General features: G+C 36.6%; 1 protein-coding gene across 6 annotated transcripts in view; it reads right to left on the bottom strand.

Annotated features, from left to right (window-relative positions):
- Positions 1-23,411, bottom strand: part of ext1c (exostoses (multiple) 1c) — a 97,650-nt gene that overhangs the window by 67,089 nt on the left and 7,150 nt on the right. For 4 of the 6 annotated variants that reach the window (XR_015515895.1, XR_015515896.1, XM_087294382.1 and 1 more), the window contains exons 2-3: positions 8,836-9,193; positions 5,409-6,236 (exon numbers count right to left, since the gene is read on the bottom strand). Coding sequence is in view for 4 of the 6 variants with exons in the window: in XM_087294382.1 (XP_087150508.1) it covers positions 5,409-6,236; positions 8,836-8,945 (938 nt within the window). In the remaining 2 variants the exon portion in view is untranslated. 6 annotated transcript variants of the gene reach the window in all.

Here is a 23,411-nt window from a genome sequence, read left to right as displayed (position 1 = left end):
AATTAATTTATAATAATTGTATTATTAATAGTAATAATTTATAATAATTAATTAATTAATAATAATTTATTTATTATGCGAAATATAACAAAAAGTACAAACTACAAAATGTTATATTATTTTTTTATTTGTATTATTTTATATTATTAATTGCATTTTCAATTTTTTGTTTCTCTCGAATTTTGCTGTTATTTGCTGTTTTAATTTAATTTAATTTAATTTAATTTAATTTAATTTAATTTAATTTAATTTAATTTAATTTAATTTAATTTAATTTAATTTAATTTTATTTTATTTTATTTTATTTTATTTTCATATTGGTTAAAATTATTGCTGGTTTAAAACTCTGACACTGTATAGAAAATACCACAACTGTAGTATTAAATGGGATTAATTTTGTTTTGTTGATGAAGTTTACACAATATAGCTCATCCAGTCAATTTTATTATAGGCAGAATTATAAATAAAAAAACAATTATTTACATTAAAGTCTTTTCCCTTCCAAATATTTTCAGCCTTAAATAACACACGACTCTTTATGAATTTATTATTACAGTATATTCATTCATTCATTCATTCATTCATTTATTCATGAAGTCAGAATTATTCGCCCCCCTTTGAATTTCTTTTTAAAATATTTCCTAAATTATGTTTAACAGATTCAGGAAATGTTCACAGCATGTCTGTTAATATTTTTTATTTTGGAGAATGTCTTATTTGTTTTATTTTGGCTAGAATAAAAGCAGTTTTTAATTTTTTTAACACCATTTTAAGGACAAAATTATTAGCCCCTTTAAGCTATATTTTTTTCTCGATCCATCGTTACACAATAACTTGCCTAATTACCCCAACCTGCCTAGTTACCCTAATTAACCTAGTGAAGCCTTTAAATATTTCTGACTTTTATATTATGCAAACCTCCATTGAAACCTAAACATTTTTTTAAAAATTAATAAAAAGTTACAAATATTATGCTTAAAGCATATCTTGAGCATAAATTCAGAAGAAACTTCAAGAAAAGCATAAAAAATGTGATCGATGGTTTACGATTTCATCTTCTGCAGTCACAACCACTGCTTAAAACACACTGTACTTTCCTGGAGCTCCAGCACACACACGCCCATGTCCACTCCAGCAGAAACAAAGCATTTCGTGAATGTTTTTCTCCCTCAAATGCACCACGGACCACCTCACACCTGCACCGCTACGTTTACTTCAGCGTGGGAGAGATCTCCGACCTCTATAAATGAACACATTCATCCCTGCGTCCTCGCCACAAACCAAAAGCAAACACGCAGAGAGAATATTGCTTGGCTTTCTGCTGCATGCTGGATTTCAGACACATTCTCTGTGGTATATCTGTATTACCTCTCCTCCCTTATTTTCCCATATCTCTCTCCATCTGAATCTGTTTAATTCCTCGGGGTGATGTTGTGTGCATTACAAAACATCTTGGAAATGCATGGTTTGACTCATAGAACAGCTGTGCTCCGTGACAATATAAGACAGAAGCACTGTTCTGCACAGATATACAGGCACACTGTGAACAATGCAACTCTTATGGTGCTTTTGCATCACATGACGGCACACAACAGTGAGGCCATTCATTAAACAGCGGCAGCATGAATTGTAGTTCAAACAATTCTCATCCACACAGATCACAGCGGTCTGTTTTTAAAAATTAAATTAAATTAAATTAAATTAAATTAAATTAAATTAAATTAAATTAAATTAAATTAAATTAAATTAAATTAAATATTTAAATACATTTAATTAAATGAATAGTGGCAAAATTGTAGTTCAAACAATCACCATTAACATAGATCGCTGTTGTCTATTTATTTAACTCATTAATTCATTTTCTTTTCAGTTTAGTCCTTTTATTTATCTGGGGTCGCCACAGCGGAATGAACCGCCTAGCTGTAACCCATCACTGGGAAACATCCATACACACTCATCCATACCCATACACTAAGGACAATTTAGCTTACCCAGTTCACCTGTACCGCATGTCTTTGGATTTGTGAGGGGGAAACCAGAGCACCCGGAGGAAACCCATCCGAGGCTCAAACCGGGAACCAGCAATCTTCTTGCCATGAGGCAACAGCACTTCACATCTACTACGCCACTGTGTTGCCGTCTGTCTAGAAAATTGTCTGTTAAAAATTAAATTAAATTAAATTAAATTAAATTAAATTAAATTAAATTAAATTAAATTAAATTAAATTAAATTAAATTAAATTAAATTAAATATTTTTAATGTAATTTTTTGCCAAAAATATTTTTTATTTTACTTTTTAAAATTTTTAAATAAATTAAATTAAAATTAATTAAATAAACAGTTTCAGAATGAATTTTAGTCCAAACAATTCCCATTCACATACATCACTATTGTCAGTTTTTAAAAATAAAATAAAATAAAATAAAATAATTTTACATGTATTTTTTAAAATAAATAAATTTAAATTAAATTAACAGTGGCATGAATTTTAATTAAAATTAAAAATTTTATTATATTAATTTTTTACATACATTTTTACATAAAATTTTATTAAATATTTAATTGTAATAAATTAACAGTGGCAGGATAAATTTAGTTCAATCATCATTCACACAGATCACAATTGTTTGTTTTTAATTAAATTAAATTAATTTAACAATGGCAGGATGAATTTTAGTTCACACAGATCACAGTTGCCTTTTTTTATTAAGTTAAATTAAATTAAAAATATACATTTATTTTGCATTAATTTTTACATAGGTTTTTTAACTATAATAAATTAATATTCATTCATTCATTTTAATTTCAGCTTAGTCCCTTTATTAATCAGGGGTCACCACAGCGGAATAAACCGCCAACTTATCCTGCATATATTTACGCAGCGTATGCCCTTCCAGCTGCAACCTATCACTGGGAAACCCTCATACACTCTCATTCACACACACACACTACAGACAATTTAGCTAACCCATTTCCCCTATGGCATGTGTGTTTGGACTTCGCACCCGAAGGGAAACCCACACCAACATGTGGCTTCACAAAATGCTGAAAACATTCACACAACAGTCACACCAATGCAGCAGCCACTTTAAACACATTTATGATGTACAATAGCCTGCGTGTGTCATCCTCGAGAGATCACTTGATACATGTTCAGCATTTTTCACACTTGACACTTTGCCGTGTGTTACATAAGTAAAACACACCCTGCTGTAACCGATAGCAGCTTCTTGTATTTAACACACAGCAACTCGAGTTCAGGGCCTGCGGGCGGTGTCACTGGAAAGAAACATGAACTTCCAAACTGCAGCTTTAATATTGATGTAATGATTCACTCAACTAATGATTCAAGTCGATTCACTGACACTTCCATTGAGTCACTCAAACCAAAGCTGATCTAATATCCGTCATTGATCCGCTTTACTTCCAGAATGAACATTTCTTAATTATTTACTCTACTCCTCGTCATCCTACATGTTTAGTTTGTTATTTTTCAGGTGAAAAAAAACATGAATTTCCAAACTGCAGCTTTAATAGTGATTTAATGATTCAATTTGTCAATACTGATGTAACGGTTCACTCAATGATTGATTCAATTCACTGACAAACTCCGAGTCACTAAAACCAAAACTGTAACTTTAATACTGATGTAACGATTCACTCAACTATCGATTCAATTCACTGATAAACTCTGAGTCACTGAAAACAAAACTGTAGCTTCAATATTGATGTAATGATTCACTCAACTATTGATTCAATTTGAAACAATTCACTAACAAACTCCATCGAGTGATTGAACACAAAACTGCAGCCTCAACATTAATGTAACGATTCACTCAATGATTGATTCAATTTGATTCAATTCACTGACAAATTCCATTGAGTCACTGAAACCAAAGATGTAGCTTCAATCCTGATGTAACGATTCACTCAATAATTGATTCAGTTTGATTCAATTCACTTACAACCTGCATTGAGCCACTGAAAACAAAACTGTAGCTTCAATATTGATGTAATGATTCACTTAATGATTAATTCAATTCACTGACGAACTCCACTGAGTCACTGAAACCAAAACTCTAACTTCAATACTAATATAATGATTCATTTAACTATCGATTCTATTCATTGACAAACTCCACTGAGTCACTGAAACCAAAACTTTAACTTCAATACTGATGTAACGATTCACTCAATGATTGATTCAATTCACTGACAAACTCCATTGAGTCTCTGAAACCATAGCTGTAGCTCCAATATTGGTGTAATTATTCACCGAATAATTGATAAAATTTTATTTAATTCACTGACAAACTCCATTTAGTCACTGAAACCAAAGCTGTAGCTTCAATCCTGATGTAACGATTCACTTAATGATTGATTGAGTTTGATTTAATTCACTTACAACCTGCATTGAGTCACTGAAAACAAACCTGTAGCTTCAATATTGATGTAATGATTCACTTAATGATTAATTCAATTCACTGACGAACTCCACTGAGTCACTGAAACCAAAACTCTAACTTCAATACTAATATAATGATTCATTTAACTATCGATTCTATTCATTGACAAACTCCACTGAGTCACTGAAACCAAAACTTTAACTTCAATACTGATGTAACGATTCACTCAATGATTGATTCAATTCACTGACAAACTCCATTGAGTCTCTGAAACCATAGCTGTAGCTCCAATATTGGTGTAATTATTCACCGAATAATTGATCAAATTTTATTTAATTCACTGACAAACTCCATTTAGTCACTGAAACCAAAGCTTTAGCTTCAATCCTGATGTAATGATTCACTCAATGATTGATTCAGTTTGATTCAATTCACTTACAACCTGCATTGAGTCACTGAAAACAAAACTGTAGCTTCAATATTGATGTAATGATTCACTCAATGATTGATTCAATTGACTGACGAACTCCACTGAGTCACTGAAACCAAAACTCTAACTTCAATACTGATATAATGATTCATTTAACTATCGATTCAATTCACTGACAAACTCCACTGAGTCACTGAAACCAAAACTGTATCTTAAATACTAGTGTAACGATTCACTCAATGATTGATTGATTGATTCAATTCACTGACAAACTCTGAGTCACTGAAAACAAAACTGCAGCCTCAACATTAATGTAACGATTCACTCAATGATTGATTCAGTTTAATTCAATTCACTGACAAACTCCATTGAGTCACTGAAACCAAAACTGTATCTTCAATACTGATGTAACGATTCTCTCAATGATTGATTCAGTTTGATTCAATTCGCTTGCAACCTGCATTGAGTCACTGAAAACAAAACTGTAGCTTCAATATTGATGGAATGATTCACTCAACAATCAATTCAATCCGCATTCAGCTATAGGTACAGAAACTCCCCATTGTCTTACCTCTCGTACTCCTGGTTGTCATGGTCACAGCGAGCATCTTTGTGTTTCTCCCAGTCTTTTCCATGGCGACACGTTGTTAAGGAAACGATGTCCTTGCCGTTGTGTATGTGATGCAGAGCGTTGCGAGTATCCGAGCCGATTCCCGTCAAATAGCGTTTACCTTTAAACATCAACAAATATTTCCTTCTCGGGGGAACCGAGTTGCGAACCAGCCATCCTCTTTTCCCGCCCTTCTGCGGGTGCTCCTTGGAGAACAGCGGGATGGAAATATCAAAACCCGGCCGGAAATGTTCAGTATTCAGACTAGCTTTAGCTAAAATAGCCTGGCCAACGTTAAAACCCAAATCCTCAGTGTAATTGGGCCAGGTGCCGGAATATAGATTAAAGATGACATGATTTCGACCGTCGTTCCAAAGCGGGTATCCTCGAATCCGCTCATCAACGTTGGGCACAAACTGCTGGGAAAGCTGATCCCTATCCAGCGTATCGATTCCCAACACAAACAAACATGCTTCCCGAGGGTCCGAGGTGTAATATCTGGACTCGGAGACTGAAGTGAGAATTTTACGGTAGCTCTCAGACACCCGTTCACCTTTTTCAGGTGGGTAGATGTAGACACGGAAGCCACTTTGAGTTTGGCATCGTCCAAAGTCAAAACACGTATCCATCCGGCAGCGACTGTCCTTGTAGATGCTGCTCCACGCCTGTTTCCGCTGCCGAGGAGAGTCGCCCGGGCCGCCGCCATTCTGGAGATCCAATTGCTCTGCAAAATTCGGGAGTAATGCCCGATCCAGCCAATCAGGCCAAGGCCGCGGCACCTCTCCTCTCCTGTGGGATAAAGTATATCCAGATGGTTGTTATCGCAGAATAAAGCATGACAGGTTTATCAGCAGCTGAAATATTTATTTTTTGATAACAACCGACTGGGTGTACTTTATCCTGCTTATTACATGGATACTTGCCTCAAAACATTGTTCTGAGCTGTAATCGTTTATTAATTCTTTAATTACAGGTAAAGCTGACAGTAATAAAAACGGTGAGTGAAGCATACATGAGCACTACATGACTAAATCTGAAAAATACTATTGAATTAATAATTACTATGAATTTAATAATTACAAATATAGACAGCGCCTTCTAGTGTATTTGACATCAAAAACGTACAACTGAATATGTTACTTAGGGTACAATTAGTTGTACGTTTCAGATGTCAAATCCACTAGAGGGCGCTGTCTATATTTGTGTAAATCTGAAATACGTTAATTAGGGTACGTTTAGTTGTATGCTTTCAACGTCAAATCCACTTGAGGGCGCTGTCTATATTTGTGTAAATCTGAAATATGTTACTTAGGGTACAATTAGTTGTACGTTTCAGATGTCAAATCCACAAGAGGGCGCTCTCTATATTTGTGTAAATCTGAAATACGTTAATTAGGGTACGTTTAGTTGTATGCTTTCAACGTCAAATCCACTTGAGGGCGCTGTCTATATTTGTGTAAATCTGAAATATGTTACTTAGGGTACGTTTAGTTGTATGTTTTCAACGTCAAATCCACTAGAGGGCATTGTTTATATTTGCGTGAATTTGAAAAATGTTACTTAGGGTACGTTTAGTTTTACACTTTTAATGTCAAATCCACTGGAGGGCGCTGTTTATATTTGTGTTAATCTGAAATACGTAACTTAGGGCACTTTTAGTTTTGACGACAAATCCACTAAAGGGCGCTGTCTATCTTTGCATGAATCTGAAATACGTCACTTAGAGTACATTCAGTTGTACGTTTTAACCTCAAATCCACTAGAGGGCGCTGTTTATATTTGTGTGAATCTGAAATACGTTACTTGTTAAGTTGTACGTTTTCGAAGTCAAATCTACTAGAGGGTGCTGTCTTTTTATGTGTAAATCTGAAATGTCACTTACGGTACGTTTAGTTGTACGTTTCATTTGTCAAATCCACTAGAAGCCAGTTTTTACATTTGTGTGAATCAGAAATACGCTGCTTAGGGTACGTTTCATTGTACGTTTTCAATGTCAAATCCACTAGAGGGCAGTTTTTACACTACAGGAGCACTACATTGCTAAATCTGAAAAATACTATTGATATGAATGATTACTAGTTTCCAAACTTTCTCCAAAATATCTCCATTAATGTTCAACAGAAAATAAAAAATCTTATAAAGTTTTGAAACACTTGAGCGTGAGTGAATAGTGAGTAATTTTTCATTTCGGGGTGAACTATCTAACAAGAAAATTTCAACACAGGATCATTGGAGATATATAAAAATTGTAAACCGTAAAATTACTTCAACACACATTTAACTGCAGTTTGTAGGTCAGATGGACACTAGAGGGCAGTATGACGACAACAGTTTTTGATCCTTTTCACACTAATGATATTCACAGGGACATACTATTCATGAATGAAGGATTATTTCTGGGTTTGAATCCAGAGAAGCATGTGTCCACAAAAACGATGTTTAATTAAGATTAACTACATGGTTGCAGTTCACTTTTCTCTAACATCTTCTGAAAACACAATTGAAATGGGTTTAAAGAAGCGATGAGCGACTTGTTACGACAAGCGTCACCTTCGTATTTCAGATTCACACAAATATAAACAGCGCCCTCTAGTGGATTTGACATCTGAAACATACAACTAAACGTACCCCAAGTAACGTATTTCAGATTAACACAAATATAAACAGCGCCCTCTAGTGGATTTGACATCTGAAATGTGAAACTAAACACACCCCAATAATGTATTTCAGATTCACACAAATATAAACAGCGCCCTCTAGTGGATTTGACATCTGAAACATACAACTAAACGTACCCCAAGTAACGTATTTCAGATTAACACAAATATAAACAGCGCCCTCTAGTGGATTTGACATCTGAAACATACAACTAAACGTACCCCAAGTAACGTATTTCAGATTAACACAAATATAAACAGCGCCCTCTAGTGGACTTGACATCTGAAACATACAACTAAACGTACCCCAAGTAACGTATTTCAGATTAACACAAATATAAACAGCGCCCTCTAGTGAATTTGACATCTGAAATGTGAAACTAAACACACCCCAATAATGTATTTCAGATTCACACAAATATAAACAGCGCCCTCTAGTGGACTTGACATCTGAAACATACAACTAAACGTACCCCAAGTAACGTATTTCAAATTAACACAAATATAGACAGCGCCCTTTAGTGGATTCAAAATAAATCGTAACCAGAGCAACATATATTTTATTTTAAGTGTAGGCTGAAGCACATATTTACAATGAGCTAGGATTCCCGTAACATAAGTTAATTCTGGATGGGCATGCCAGAGGAGTTGGAGGTTCATTCCACTGTGCTGACCTCTGATAAATCAGAGACTAAGTTAAAGGCAAAAGAATGAATGAATAATACGCATACCTGTGTGTAATGAGGCCCAGGAGGCGCTCCTGCAGGCCGGCCCAGTAATACAGCAGGATCCAGCAGCACGTGCACAGGCCAAGAAGCACGTACTTCTTGCGTGCCTGCATGAGGCTGTCCCGCGCCCGCTCACCCGCTGCGCTCCAGGGCCACGCCGGGAGCTTCAGCAGGGGCCAGACTAGCCGGAGAACAGGCCCCGAAGCTCCAGCATCGCCCCCAAATCCAGCGGTCCATCAGCGGGAGTCAGAATCATGGACCGACCGATCGCTCAACAGAGGCCATCAGAAACGCAAGAGATTCGCTGCAGATTCTGCTTCTCTGCTCGTCCTTCTGTCTGCATGGCTCAATGCATTTCACCCTAGCAGAGAAATTAACAACACACTTCAGTACACAGCCGTCTGCTCTTTTAGATCAACACACACACACACACACACACACACACACACACACACACACACATTGCGAGAAATTACTTCTTTTTTGGTAACTGTAATGAAGTTTACGGCCCTTTGGCCGCCGGGAAGAAGGAGTTGGAGAACCGACTAAGTTTTAAAATATTTATTAATAACAGGGATGTCAGTCTGCCGTCAAACTGACAACAAAAGTAAAACAATATGTCCGGGCCTGGTCCTCTCTCGGTCTCCTCTGCCATCGTTCCTCCTCATATTGTCCAGAGCTCCTTCCGTGGGATTCGAGGCCAGTGCACGCTACAGATATATCCACTTACGCGGCAGCCTCAAGCTTAATTTGGGATGGGAGCGGGCTGTCTAGCAATATCGCGGATATTGCTATGCGATTGAGAGAGAGAGAGAGCTTTGCCTGTGTGTGTGCTTGTGTGTGTGTATGTTAGTGTGCATGCGCGCGAATGAGAGAGAGAGAGAGAGAGAGAGAGAGCTTTGCCAGATAGCAAAATACACTCGGGCCAGTTCCGTCTAAATTCTCGCCTGCTGGAGTCTTACCACTCGACCTGGCTCTGGCTGCCGGACTCGGTAATGTGCGCTGCAGCCCGGAGCTGGCGCGACTCAGTATTTATAAACCTTTATATAAAACCTTTTGGTATTACATTGGTACTTGATACATGGTATTACGAGCCTTTGAGTTGATATAACAGCAAACGCCTGTGTGTCTGCTTGGTGCTTGTGTGTGTGTGTTAGTGCACGCGCACGTATGAGAGAGAGAGAGCTTTGTCTGTGTGTGTGTGCTTGGTGCTGTGTGTGTGTGTGTGTGTGTGTGTGTGTGTGTGTGTGTGTGTGTTTATACAGACAGCTTGGCTGTCTAGACTGTAAAGCTGGGTGATTTTCGGTTTTGTTCTACCCCGCTCTTTAGCGGGATCGGGCGCGGCGGCCAGAAAACGGGGCGGGTCTGGCAGCGGGACAACAAATTCTTCATATAAGCGGGAGCGGTCGGGTTCGGGCTAAAACCTGGCGGGTGCGGGCGGGAGCGGGATTCAAAATTTAGTGCTGCGCAGATCTCTACTCTTGGCTTTTCCTCCCATAGACTTCCATTCATACGCGCGCTAATGCATCAGGCCGGAAACGCAGGGTCATGCGTTAAGTTTCGCCAGTTGCTTCGGTGCAAAGTTCAAGCTTGGTGAACTCTAACCTGCGAAATTGCATCACTTGACAGCGTGAGACCAATCGAGAATCAAAACACGAGCTCTCTGCACAGAAATTTAAAACATGGAGCAATCGCTCGCTTTTTTAAATGTCTAATAATCTTGTTTAATCCCGCCCCTTTTCGCAGCGCTGTACGACAGAATATCGCATGCTCAAACTCTAGTGTGACCGTAGCTTTATTCCGTTCCCACGGCTCTCAGCCCCGCCCCCTCGCCACAGTAACGCCTCATTCACATGGGGCTTCAGCATCAACGCTTGACTGAAGGCGTGTCTGAAATTAGGGCTGTGAGCCAATGAAATTCAGTCAGCAATAGGCCACTATCTAGCTGGTGTATTTGCATCTGATTGGCTAACGCTTCCGTCTTCAACTTCTGCAGCGAGCAACGTCTCTGAAGCGGCGCCGACGGATCCACAATGCAGTTTGGCAACGCCTGACGTCACCCATTTAAAGCGAATGGGAAGCGTTGACGCTGACGCCCCGTGTGAATAGGGCGTAACGCTTTAAAATAATAATTCATTAGCAAATATAGCTTTTCCTAACATTAAGTAAAGATAGATAATATTGTAAAGCATTAATTAATCATAGTTTATCATAAAAACAATACAAAATACAGCACTTACAAAATTTATAATGCTACTTAAGGTAGACTCTTGTTAAATAAACCTACTAAAACAGGTATAATGATTTCTTATAACGGTTTAACCTACACTTTGGGACTCTATCCCCCGGTTTCACAAACCAGGTTTAAGGCTAGTCAAGATTAAATTGCATGTTTGAGCTGTCTCAACTCAAAATAACTTGCAGGGAGATGTCTTAAAATACAAGACAAAAGTGTCATTGTTTTTGTCTCCAGGTACACACCAGTAATATATTTTTCTAAGGTCATTTTATAAATGTGGCTTAAACAGCCTAAATTATCTAAGACCTAGTCCTGGCTTGATCTAAGCGCTGTTTGTGAAACTATATCTTTTACCAGAGGGAAGCAGTTCGTGATGTGGAAAAAAAAAGCAGTTAGATCATTCACAAGGAAAATTCTTGAAACTCTTTGGTCCGAGTGAGATGCTAATGGTCTAATCCGATTCAATTATCTATGCTAAGCTAAAAGTGCTTAGATCTGAATGGAGTCAGACATGGTAAAACTTGAATGTTTAAAAAATAAATAAGTGTAGTGTTCCTTTAAGAAGTCAACAAAGAACAGCAAGTTTCTGCAGGACATCAGAGTCGTGTGTTATCAAGTGTCTCATCACATGACCGAACCTGGGGCAGGGCACTAAAGTGCGTGCGTTCGTGTGTGTGTGTGTGCGTGTGAAAACAGCAGAACCAACTCCCACCTCAAGCATAATTACACCAATTTCAGGTCGCGGCTTGCTCACGCTCACACGCACACACACAAGCGATAGCATCTCCACCTCTGCAGGCTTAACACACAGATCAACAGGAAAAATAAAGCAGCTTTTCAGAAAACTAAATCAGATGTTACTGTGGAGAGAGACCACTGCTGAGTGCAATTATCAGCTGTGAAGTAGCTAGCTACTATAAATACACATCTTTAAGTGTCCTGCAAAAATAAAGCTTTTCTTACTTAGTTTTTCAGTCCAAATTAAATTCTTAAGTCAAGAAGCATTTTGTAGACCTGTTAAAAATAGAAATAAGTCGACATCAAGTGTTTGTTCCCCCTTAAACACGATAAATTATCTGCCAGCGTGGAAAAGTTTTACTTCATTTCTTCATTCATTCATTTTCTTGTCGGCTTAGTCCCTTTATTAATCCGGGGGCACCACAGCGTAATGAACCGCCAACTTATCCAGCAAGTTTTTACACAGCGGATGCCCTTCCAGCCGCAACCCATCACTGGGAAACATCCACAAACACACTAATACACTACAGACAATTTAGCCTACCCAATTCACCTGTACTGCATGTCTTTGGACTGTGGGGGAAACCGGAGTACCCGGAGGAAACCCACACGAATGCAGGGAGAACATGCAAACTCCACACAGAAACACCAACTGAGGCTCGAACCAGCGACCTTCTTGCTGTGAGGCGACAGCACTACCTACTGCACCACTGCGTCGCCTATTTCATTTTTATTTTCATTATTTTTCTTACCCATTAGCAGATAATTTAAGCAAATAAACTACTTGATTGTAATTTTCAGAGATGGTAATTAGTAAAGACAGGTAAATACATTTTTAATGATGCAATTAGTAATTATTTTGAAGCTAAAATGCCACATTTGACTCACATTTTAACAAATCAAATGCTGAATTTCTATTGTAGAGATTTTTTAAGTTTTAATTTTAAATCCAGTAATTAATTTACATTTTAGACAAAGTATATATATAGGTAACTCATTTGTAATTAATAATTATTATAAAGTAACTTATAAATGCTTAAGTATGTAGTTTTTATGAAGCTAAAATGACTAAATTAAGGTTAAACTTAAAATTTTAAGAATTAAAAGTTTAATTTCTAATGTCTGTGTTGTGATTTTAAGTAGTTGATTCATTTTTTTTCCTGCTTAGTCCCTTAATCTGGAGTCGCCACAGCGGAATGAACTGCCAACTTATTTAGCAGATTTTTTTATGCAGTGGATGCCCTTCTAGCTGCAACCCATCACTGGGAAACACCCATACACACTCATTCACACTCATACACTACGGACAATTTAGTTTACCCAATTCCCCTAAAGCGCATGTGTTTGGACTGTTGGGGAAACTTGGAGCACCCGCATGAAACACACGCCAACACAAGGAGAACATGCAAACTCCACACAGAAACACCAACTGACCCAGCCAAGGCTCGAACCAGCGACCTTCTTGCTGTAAGGCAGTCGTGCTACCCACTGTGCCACCGTGACGCCCAATTTGAAGTATTTTTAGCCAAATAATTAAATTCCTTACTGAGTAATTCAATTACATTTCAGACATAGTAATTAGAAAAGTAATTTAAATACTATTTTAATAATGCAACTAATTCTAAGCCAAAATGCCGTGATTGACTCAAATTTACCAGATTAAAAGTTTAATTTGTATTTTCTATGCATTGAGATATATCTGGATTCTAGGTTCTGAGTCAAGTAATTAAATAATCTATCAGACAGACTTATAATTAATTAAAGTAACTTCAAGTAAATTAAAATGCTGAAGTATGTATATTTAATAAAGCTGAAAGGCCACATTTAAGGTTAAACTCAAATGTAAATTATTTTGTGTTGAGATTTTAAATAGTATTTAACCAAGTAATTACATTTTTACTGAGTAATTCAATTACATTTCAGACATAGTAATTAGAAAAGTAATTTAAATACAATGTTAATGATACAGTTACTTTCGTTGTTTGCATGTTCTCCCCATGTTGGCGTGGGTTTCCTCCTGGTGCTCAAGTTTCCCCCACAGTCCAAGCACATGCACTATAGGGGAATTGATTAACTAAATTGGCTGTCTTGTATGAGTGTGAGTTTGTGTGTGTGTGTGTGTGTGTGTTTCCCGGTACTGGGTTGCAGCTGGAAGGGCATCTGCTACCTAAAACATATGCTAGATAAGTTGGCGGTTCATTCCGCTGTGGCGGCCCCTGATGTATAAAGGGACTAAGTCAAGGCGATTGGGTGGGTCATCTATTCCCGTATATTCACTGCTGAGTTGGAGTGTGATCGTGACATAAAGAGTGTCTCAAACTGAAGGTCAGAGTTTTGTTTTTCCCCCAGGTGAAACACAAAGACAGCTTTCAGACTCGGACTCACCTGTTCTCTGCCTTTCTGCTCAATTCCTCTACAGTTTCCCTCTTATCTCTTTAAGCTGTCTGACACCGAGCAAACTAATCTGAAGCTTTAGAGCATATAAAAGGCCTGTGTGTGTGTGTGTGTGTGTGTGTGTGTGTGTGTGTGTGTGTGTGTGTGTGTGTGTTGTGGAGATTCCTCAAATGTGCATTAATAGAGCCCAGTTGCCTAGACTACCTCAAAACATTATTAATTCTGAGTGGGCCTGACAAACCACCTGTAGAAAGCACACTCTTTCATCTCTCTGACATTTTAACAGACATTTGCTCCAGACACTTGATTTTGAAATCACTCTACACTCACTGGCCACTTTATTAGGTACACCTTACTAGTACCGGGTTGAACCCGTTTTGCCTTCAGAACTGCTTTAATCCTTCATGGCAGAGATTCAACAAGCTACTGGAAATATTCCTCAGAGATTTTCCTCCATATTGACATGATAGCATCACACAGTTGCTGCAGATTTGCAGATCTCCCGTTCCACCACATCCCAAAGCTGCTCTATTGGATTGAGCTCTGGTGACTGTGGAGGCCATTTGAGTACAGTGAACTCATCGTCATGTTCAAGAAACCCGTCTGAGATGATTGAGCTTTATGACATGCTGCGTTATCCTGCTGGAAGTAGCCATCAGAAGATGGAGACACTGTGCTCATAAAGCGATGGACATGGTCAGCAGCAATACTCAGGTAGGCTGTGGTGTTGATGCTCAATTGGTACTAATGGACCCAAAGAAAATCTCCCCCACACCATTACACCACCACCACCAGCCTGAACCGCTGATACAAGGCAGGATGATCCATGCTTTCATGTTGTTGAGGCCAAATTGTGAGCCGAGCATCTGAATGTGTCAGCAGAAATGGAGACTCATCAGAGCAGGGGACGTTTCTCTTGACTATGTTTACATGCCGAGATGCATTGAGCTGCTGCCATGTGATTGGCTGATTAGACATTTGCATTAACAGGCAGTTGAAAGGTGTACCTAATAAAGTGGCCAGTAAGTGTATATTACTTTAAAAACATTGTGCATTTCAGAATGTGCCTCACATAGTTGAGTAGGCTTGACAAACCACCTGTAGAAACACTCTCTCTCCATTAACACCACACACTTAAACTCCATCTTACAAGAACTCAATAAGAAAATCAATGTTTACTTGTGAATGTAGCACCACTTGTTTTCTTCAACTTTAAATAGCTCTTGTTTTGCATAATATCTTGCACAAGAATGTTCTGTCTTATGTAAAAGTACTCATGTGTATCATTAGTTGTTAGTATAGTTAGATTAGCGCTCCAGTATGTTAGATATGCATCGCTTTAAAATAGCTCTTAAGTCCAGTGTTGTGTTCATATTTATTATTGTTTATTTACGTTGCATCTGTGATGGGTACAGAATCTAGGGTTAAATGCAGTATTCTGCTGTGTGTGTGTGTGTGTGTGTATGTGATTGCGAAGCGTTTTTCCTTCATGAAACACTGCAGGCCAAGCATATATTTGTGGGGAAACAGATGCGATGGATTGCATTACAAGCTGCTCATTATTAATGCAGGACTCCCTCAGTTAGACATTGATTTCCCTTCTTTCCTTTCCTTTGCCTTTTTATGCCACACAGGTGAAGTTAATCTCCATTTTCTCTGCAGATAAGATTACTGGGAATAATGGGGTATTATCAAATTAATATTTACTTTAGATTATTTAGATTACATTAAAATGTAGCATTACTTCATTGTTGCTACTTATTATAATATTATTTATTACAGCTAATTATTTTTGAAGGTTATTTAGATTACAATAAAATGCAGCATTGCTTTTGTTATAGCTAATTATCATAATATTATTTGTTTACTATTGTTAAATATTATTTATATTATTTCCATTACAATTTGATTACATTAAAATGTAGCATTAATATATTATTGATAATTGTTATATTATTAGTTGATTTTGAAGATTATTTTGATTACATTAAATGTAGCATTGATTTATTATTGTAAATTATTATTATATAATTATTTTTCATTATTGCTAATTATGTTAGGAAGATTATTTAGATTACATTAAAATACATTGTTTTATTATTGCTAATCATTATATATTATTAATTTATTAATGCTAAATATTATTAAATGTAATTTTAATTACAATAAAGATTAATATGTTTTTAAAGATTATTTTAATTACATTAAATGTAGCATTGATTTATTATTGCAAATATTATTATTATAAAGTTATTGTTTTTCATTATTGCTAATTATTTTTGGAAGATTACATTTAAATTACATTAAAATGCATTGCTTTATTATTGCTAATTATAATATTTATAATTGCTAATTATTTACATCTTATTTAGATTACATTAAAATGTTGCATTGCTTTATTGCTAATTATTAGAATATTATTTATTACTGATTATTTTCGAAGATGATTTAGATTACAATAAAATGTTGCATTGCTTTAATATTGATAGTTGTTTTATTATTTTGCAAATATTATGACAAATTTTTTGGAGGATTATTAGATTACATTTAAATGTAGCATTGCTTTATTATTGTTAATTATTATATTATTTAATTACTATTGCTAATTATTTTATATTATTTTGATTACATTAAAAATTTACCATTGTTGATTGTTGTATTGCTAATTATTCTTGAGCATTATTTTGAATAAAAGTAGCATTGCTTTATTATCATAAATTATGATATTATTATTTTTCATTATTCCTAATTATTTTAAAAAATTATTTAGATGCATTTTACATAAATATTCTGTCATGCATAATTACCATGCATTGCTTGCCACTTTATTTGCAAACAATTTCTGAGTAAAAATGTAGCACTATTGCTATGACTGCTTATTATTTTTGAAGATGACATTTAGATTACATTAAATTGCATTGCTTTACTATTGCTAATTATTTTAATATTTATAATTGCTATTTATTTTTCTAGTGTTATTTACATTTTATTTAAATTACATTAAAATTAATTGCTTTATTATTGCCAACTATTACATTATCTATAATTGCCATTTTTGTTGGTGTTATTTATATTTAAATTACATTAAAATGCATTGCTTTGTTATTGCTAATTATTTTAATATTTATAATTGCTATTTTTTTGCTAGTGTTATTTACATTTTATTAAATTTACATTAAAATGCATTGCTTTATTATTGCTAATTATTATATTAAATAAAATTATTGATTATTGCTAATTATTTTTTAAGATTATTTAGATCACATTAAAATGCTTTTTAATTGCTATCTATTTTAGCTAGTATTTTTTAAATTATACTGAGATTACATTTAAATGTAGCATTGCTTTATTACTGCTAATTATCATAATATGTATTATTGCTAATTATTTTTATAGATTATTTAGATAATTTGAGGATTATTTAGACATAGTAATTACATGCATATGAATCCACAGCTTGCATATGTATTTAAAGCATGGCTTGCCATTTATTGTCATTATCTGTATTACTTGTAAGACTAAAAATGTGCCGTCATCTTGTAACATGTTTGATAATGTAACTGTAAGAGTGCATGGTAATTTCATAAGCACATTCCAGATCGTTCCTCAAGCCTGCGTGCAGCTGTGACAGAGGAGCAGAGATTTCAGAGTCATTCAGAGTTTCTCACAATCACTTGTTGTTTAGCTCATTCGTCAGCGCTGTGTTTTGGTCCCGTTTATCAGACAGATTCAGGCTGTAATGAGATAGAGATGTGACAGCACATTGCTCAATCACACACACAGTCACACACACACAGAGAAAAACAGCTGAATAAGTGAACACAACTGTGAGAAATGATCCGTCTTCTGGACACTTCATTAGCTGCTTCTGAACAAGTGTTTTGCAGTTGAGAAGTGTGTGTGTGTGTGTGTGTGTGTGTGCTGGAGAAGGACAGAGAGCAGGTGGAGGTTTGCAGAGCTCAGTTTGTTTCCGGATATACTCTTGTGTTTTTTTTGTCCTCCTCTTTTTTCGAGTGTGTGACAGCTGGACGTAAAGCTTGCAGGCGTCATTCCAGAACTGTGGATACATTTCCAGCATTCCTGAACTGAATTATGTACACAAGGAATGTAAAAGAATGCTTAAATGTGATATGGAAGATCTGACTCTGTTATGGTTTTAAAAGTTGGACCACAACGAGAAACAGAGTTGACATTTCGAGCATTTTAAATTTCCATTCATGAACTGGAATGACAAGAAATGCACAATCATAGCCTGGGGGGGTTCGGGTGGTTGGAACGAACCACCCTCCATGGCCGAAAGGCCCAGAATTTGTCCTTTTAATTATTTATGTAATTTAATATTATACAATGTATTTATTATATAATTAATATAATATTTTTAATTCAATATTCCCGTCACGTCTGTGTTTTTGAGGCAGCTTAGTCACTTCATTTGTTTTATTCTGATCGGATATAAACCCGATTGCTCAATCCACTTCAGGTGGTGATCCAGGATGCATTCCAGGTGAAACTGGACCTGGTATAATATTTAGACAAAATTATTATAAACAAAATAAATTATGGCCAGGAGGAAATCTGTAGGGGCGCTTTTACAGCTTTAATTCTAGAAAAAACATGTTTACTTGCATAAAAACACGTGTTTAACTTTTCAGCCCTGTAGCCAGGGGGGTTCGGAAGACCCACCCCTCACTGACAAAGGTCCAGGATTTGTCCCATACATGAGCTCATTTGTCCTATTTTAACTGCTATGGCATCATAAATAATGAATAATCTATTGAAAAAGGCTCTAAGACCAAACAGAATCCTCTGTCGGCTGTTGCTTCGGTGGGATTATAATCTGATGCAGGAGAAGTCTTCTTTCACTACTGCATTGTTTTTAAACAGAAACAATTTTTGGTTTTGGAAGATTACATTTAGATTGCATTCAAATGCATTGCTTTATTATTGCTAATTAAAATATTTATAATTGCTAATTATTTACATCTTATTTAGATTACACTAAAATGTTGCATTGCTTTATTGCTAATTTTTATCATATTATTTATTACTGATTATTTTTGAAGATGATTTAGATTACATTAAAATATCCCATTGCTTTATTATTGATAATTATTATATTATTTAATTACTATTGCTAATTATTTTTAATATTATTTTGATTACATTAAAAATTTACCATTGCTGATTTATTTATTATTAATTAATTAATTAATTAATTAATTAATTAAATTATTTATTTATTTATTAATCTGGGGTCGCCACAGCAGAATGAACCGTTAATTTATCCAGCATACAGTTTGTTTTAAACAGTGGATGCTGTTCCAGCTGCAACCCAGTACTGGCAAACACCCATACACACTCTTTCACGCACACACTCGTACACTTCAGCCAATTTAGTTCATCAATTCCCCTATAGCGCTTGTGTTTGGACTGTGGGGGAAACCGGAGCAATATTAGTTTTGGATTGTCTCCAGAACAAACCACTGTTATACTTGTTAACTTGCCTAATTACCCTAACTTTACCCTAATTACCCTGGTTAAGCCTTTAAATGTCACTTTAGGCTGAATACTAGTGTCTTGAAGAATATCTTAGCTGGTCAGGCTGGAAAATGACCAGCTAAAACCAGCTGCAAACAGCTTGACACGTCTGGTTTAAGCTGGACATAGCTGGTTCTGGCTGGGCTCCCAGCCTAGGCTGGTCAAGCTGGTTTTAGCAGGTCATCTCCCAGCCTGACCAGCTAAGACCAGACTGGAAATGGCTGGAAACCAGTCTGGAAGTGGCCTAAACCCCTCTAAAACTAGCCTGGTCAACCAACTAAAACCAGCCAACCAGCCTAGGCTGGTTTAAGCTGTTTTTTTCAATAGGGAAAAATAAAAATATAAATATTCACAACATTTTAAAGAGTAACACCATTCACAATAATATTATTTTAAAGAAACTTCTTTCAAAACCAATTAAAAAACTCCAAACTGCTGAATAATGTGCAGATTTACTCTTTACTTTTTTAGACTCTTTAACCAAAACAGCTTCAATAAATGCAACTTGTTTGTTAGATTGTTTATTCATTAACACTTTTGTTAATGGGTTTTGCTTGTGCAAGCTTATTCAGATCATTTGCTTAACACATCCACATCTTAAACCCCAAGATTTCCATCCGGGCTCATGCGGGATTTACCAGCGCTAGATTTACCAGTGTGATTAGCATTCGCTAGCGGCCGATATTCAGACTCAGAATCTCTGGCATTTTCTCCACAGTTTAGCTTCTTCAGCTGGCCTGAATTGCGTGCGAGAAATGTTGGAGAAACACAAATAATGTGGTGAGACGGAGTTAAAATTAACCAGAGACGTCTGTGATTACAGGCCGAGAGCTGCGCTGCATGTTTGCGGTGTAAAAACTGACCCTCGCTGAGCCTTCAGTCTGCTTTCAGCTCACAAAACAAATCATACAGTCATCGCAGAGCACAGGAGGTTTATGCAAAATCTCAAATCCGACATGATGCTCTGCGCTAATCTCTCATGAACAGCAAAAGTCGGATCAGAAGATGAACTCCTTTACAGAGCAGGTTATGTAGGGTTTGGAAACATATCTTATTTGCGAGTTGTAGTGTAAACCAGGGGTGTCCAAACTCAGTCCTGGAGGGTAGGTGTCCTGGAGAGATTAGCTCCAACCCTAATCAAACACACCAGAACCAGCTAATCAAGCTCTTACTAGCTATACTAGACCAGGGGTCACCAATGTCTGTCCTGGAGGGCCGGTTTCCCTGCTTGCCTCAACACACCTGCCTGGATGTTTCAAGTACACCTAGTAAGAACTTGATTAGCTTGTTCGGGTGTGTTTGATTAGGGTTGGAGCTAAAATCTGCAGTCCAACGGCTCTCCAGGAACAAGTTTGGTGACCCCTTTTCTAGAAGCTTCCTGAGAGGTGTGTTAAAGAAAGTTGGAGCTAAACTCTCTAGGACACCGGCCCTCCAGGACACCCCTGATGTAAACAATGTTTTTAAGCATGATAAATGATGATATTGTCTCTCCTCTGAATCAACTTAATGAATTGTTAAATTATTAAATCTTTTGCCTGCTAATGATCTATATCAACATTATTAAAGTAACTAATTTGCATAATCCCCACCTCCTGCAACATACACTCTAAAAGTTTTCTGAATATTATTATACAGTTAGTTAGTTAATTAGGTACATAGAATACCCAAAACACACATGCACAACCCTGCTTATTAAAATAATTACTGTATACCTGTGCCATATACACTCACCGGCCACTTTATTAGGTACACCTGTCCAACTGCTCGTTAATGCAAATGTCTAATCGGCCAATCACATGGCAGCAGCTCACTGCATTTAGGCATGTAGGCATGGTCAAGACGATCTGCTGCAGTTCAGAGCGAACATCAGAATGGAGAAGAAAGAGGATTTAAGTATGTGGCATGGTTGTTGCTGCCAGATGGGCTGCTCTGAGTATTTCAGAAACTGCTGATCTACTGGGATTTTCATGCACAACCATCTCTAGGGTTTTCAGAGAATGCTCCGACAAAGAGGAAATATCCAGTGAGCGGCAGTTCTGTGAGCGCAAATGCATCAGTGGTGTAATGTTACATATTTTATGTGTAGGCCCACACGGAATCTGCATGCGCAGAATTCCACAGATTTTCCACCGATTTTCCACAGAATTCTGCAGATTTCTGCCGATTTTTAGAACATCATTAATTCTGTTTATTTACTTGAATAAATGTGTAAATCTGAATTTATTCAGTTTTTATTCAGTAATTTATTACTTTTTATTTCATGTACTAAGGTTTTAGTTATGATACTCGCTGGATACTCCCAAAATAATTCCGCAGAAATCCGCAGATTTTTACCAAAATTCTCTGCAGAAATGGCAAAAAATGTTGGCAGATTCCGTCTGGCCCTGCTTGTGTGTAAACACTACAGTAATTGAGTAATTTGTTTATATTACTGTTGTATAACTACATGAATGAGTTGGTCAGTTGTGAACGTTTGACATTATTGCAACACTGTGCTTTCCCACACTTTAACCAGAAGAGGTCTTCATCGAGCTCTGATTTAGAAAGCTTCAAGTAACGAACCTTTTTCCGATACAATTCGAGCAATCGAGCACTTCACTGGTTCAGAAAGCTCCATTTCACCATAACTAGTATTTTTTTTACAAAATAATCACTGACATAATGTCTTTAACATGTCCACTGTACAAAACATAAACTTACAGCATTGCCTCTACAATGATTTTACGCAGGTGCTTCAGATTGTCCGAGAGAGCACATGTCTGACAGGGCTTCCGCACAGAGCCAGGAACACTAACAGGAAGTGACTAAACAGGAAGTATCTTATAACATAAAATAAAAGTTTTCGTTTTTACAAATGAAACAGATTAATTATGAATTGCACATTTTAACTAAATGAATAAGCATATGAAGTATTTAAAGAAGATATTTTAAAGTGAAACTTTCTTAAAGGGCAACACACTGACCATGTCCATATCTTTATGAGCACAGTGTCTCCATCTTCTGATGGCAGCAGGATAACGCAGCATGTCATAAAGCTCAATCATCTCAGACTGCTTTCTTGAACATGACGATGAGTTCACTGTACTCAAATGGCCTCCACAGTCACCAGAGCTCAATCCAATAGAGCAGCTTTGGGATGTGGTGGAACGGGAGATTGGCATCATGGATGAGCAGCCGACAAATCTGCAGCAACTGTGTGATGCTCTCATGACAATATGGAGCAAAATCTCTGAGGAATATTTCCAGTAGCTTGTTGAATCTCTGCCACGAAGGATTAAGGCAGGTATGAAGGCAAAAGTTGTCCAACCGGGCACTAGTAAGGCGTACCTAATAAAGTGGCCGGTGAGTGTACATCTTAGTCAACATTAAACCAATTAATAAAACATTTTTTCTCAAAAGAAAGTGTGGACTCTGAATTGCCATGATGAATTGTTATATTTTTTAACATCTTATTTCTGCTACTGACCTACATCAATACAATAAATGTAGCTCATTTGCATAAAGCATGCTTCTTGCAGCATGCACTCTAAACCAATCAAAACAGACCTTAGCCAGTTGACCAATCAGAGCAGAGCTGGCCAATAGACAGGGGGAGGGGTTTTATTTTCCTTTCAGCTTAGTCCCTTTATTTATCTGGGGTCGCCACAGTGGAATGAACCGCCAACTTATC

This window comes from Danio rerio, chromosome 19, assembly GCF_052040795.2.
Source record: "Danio rerio strain M-AB ecotype USA chromosome 19, GRCz13ab, whole genome shotgun sequence".
Taxonomy (NCBI): Eukaryota; Metazoa; Chordata; class Actinopteri; order Cypriniformes; family Danionidae; genus Danio; species Danio rerio.
This window is presented reverse-complemented; position numbering and strand designations above follow the sequence as displayed.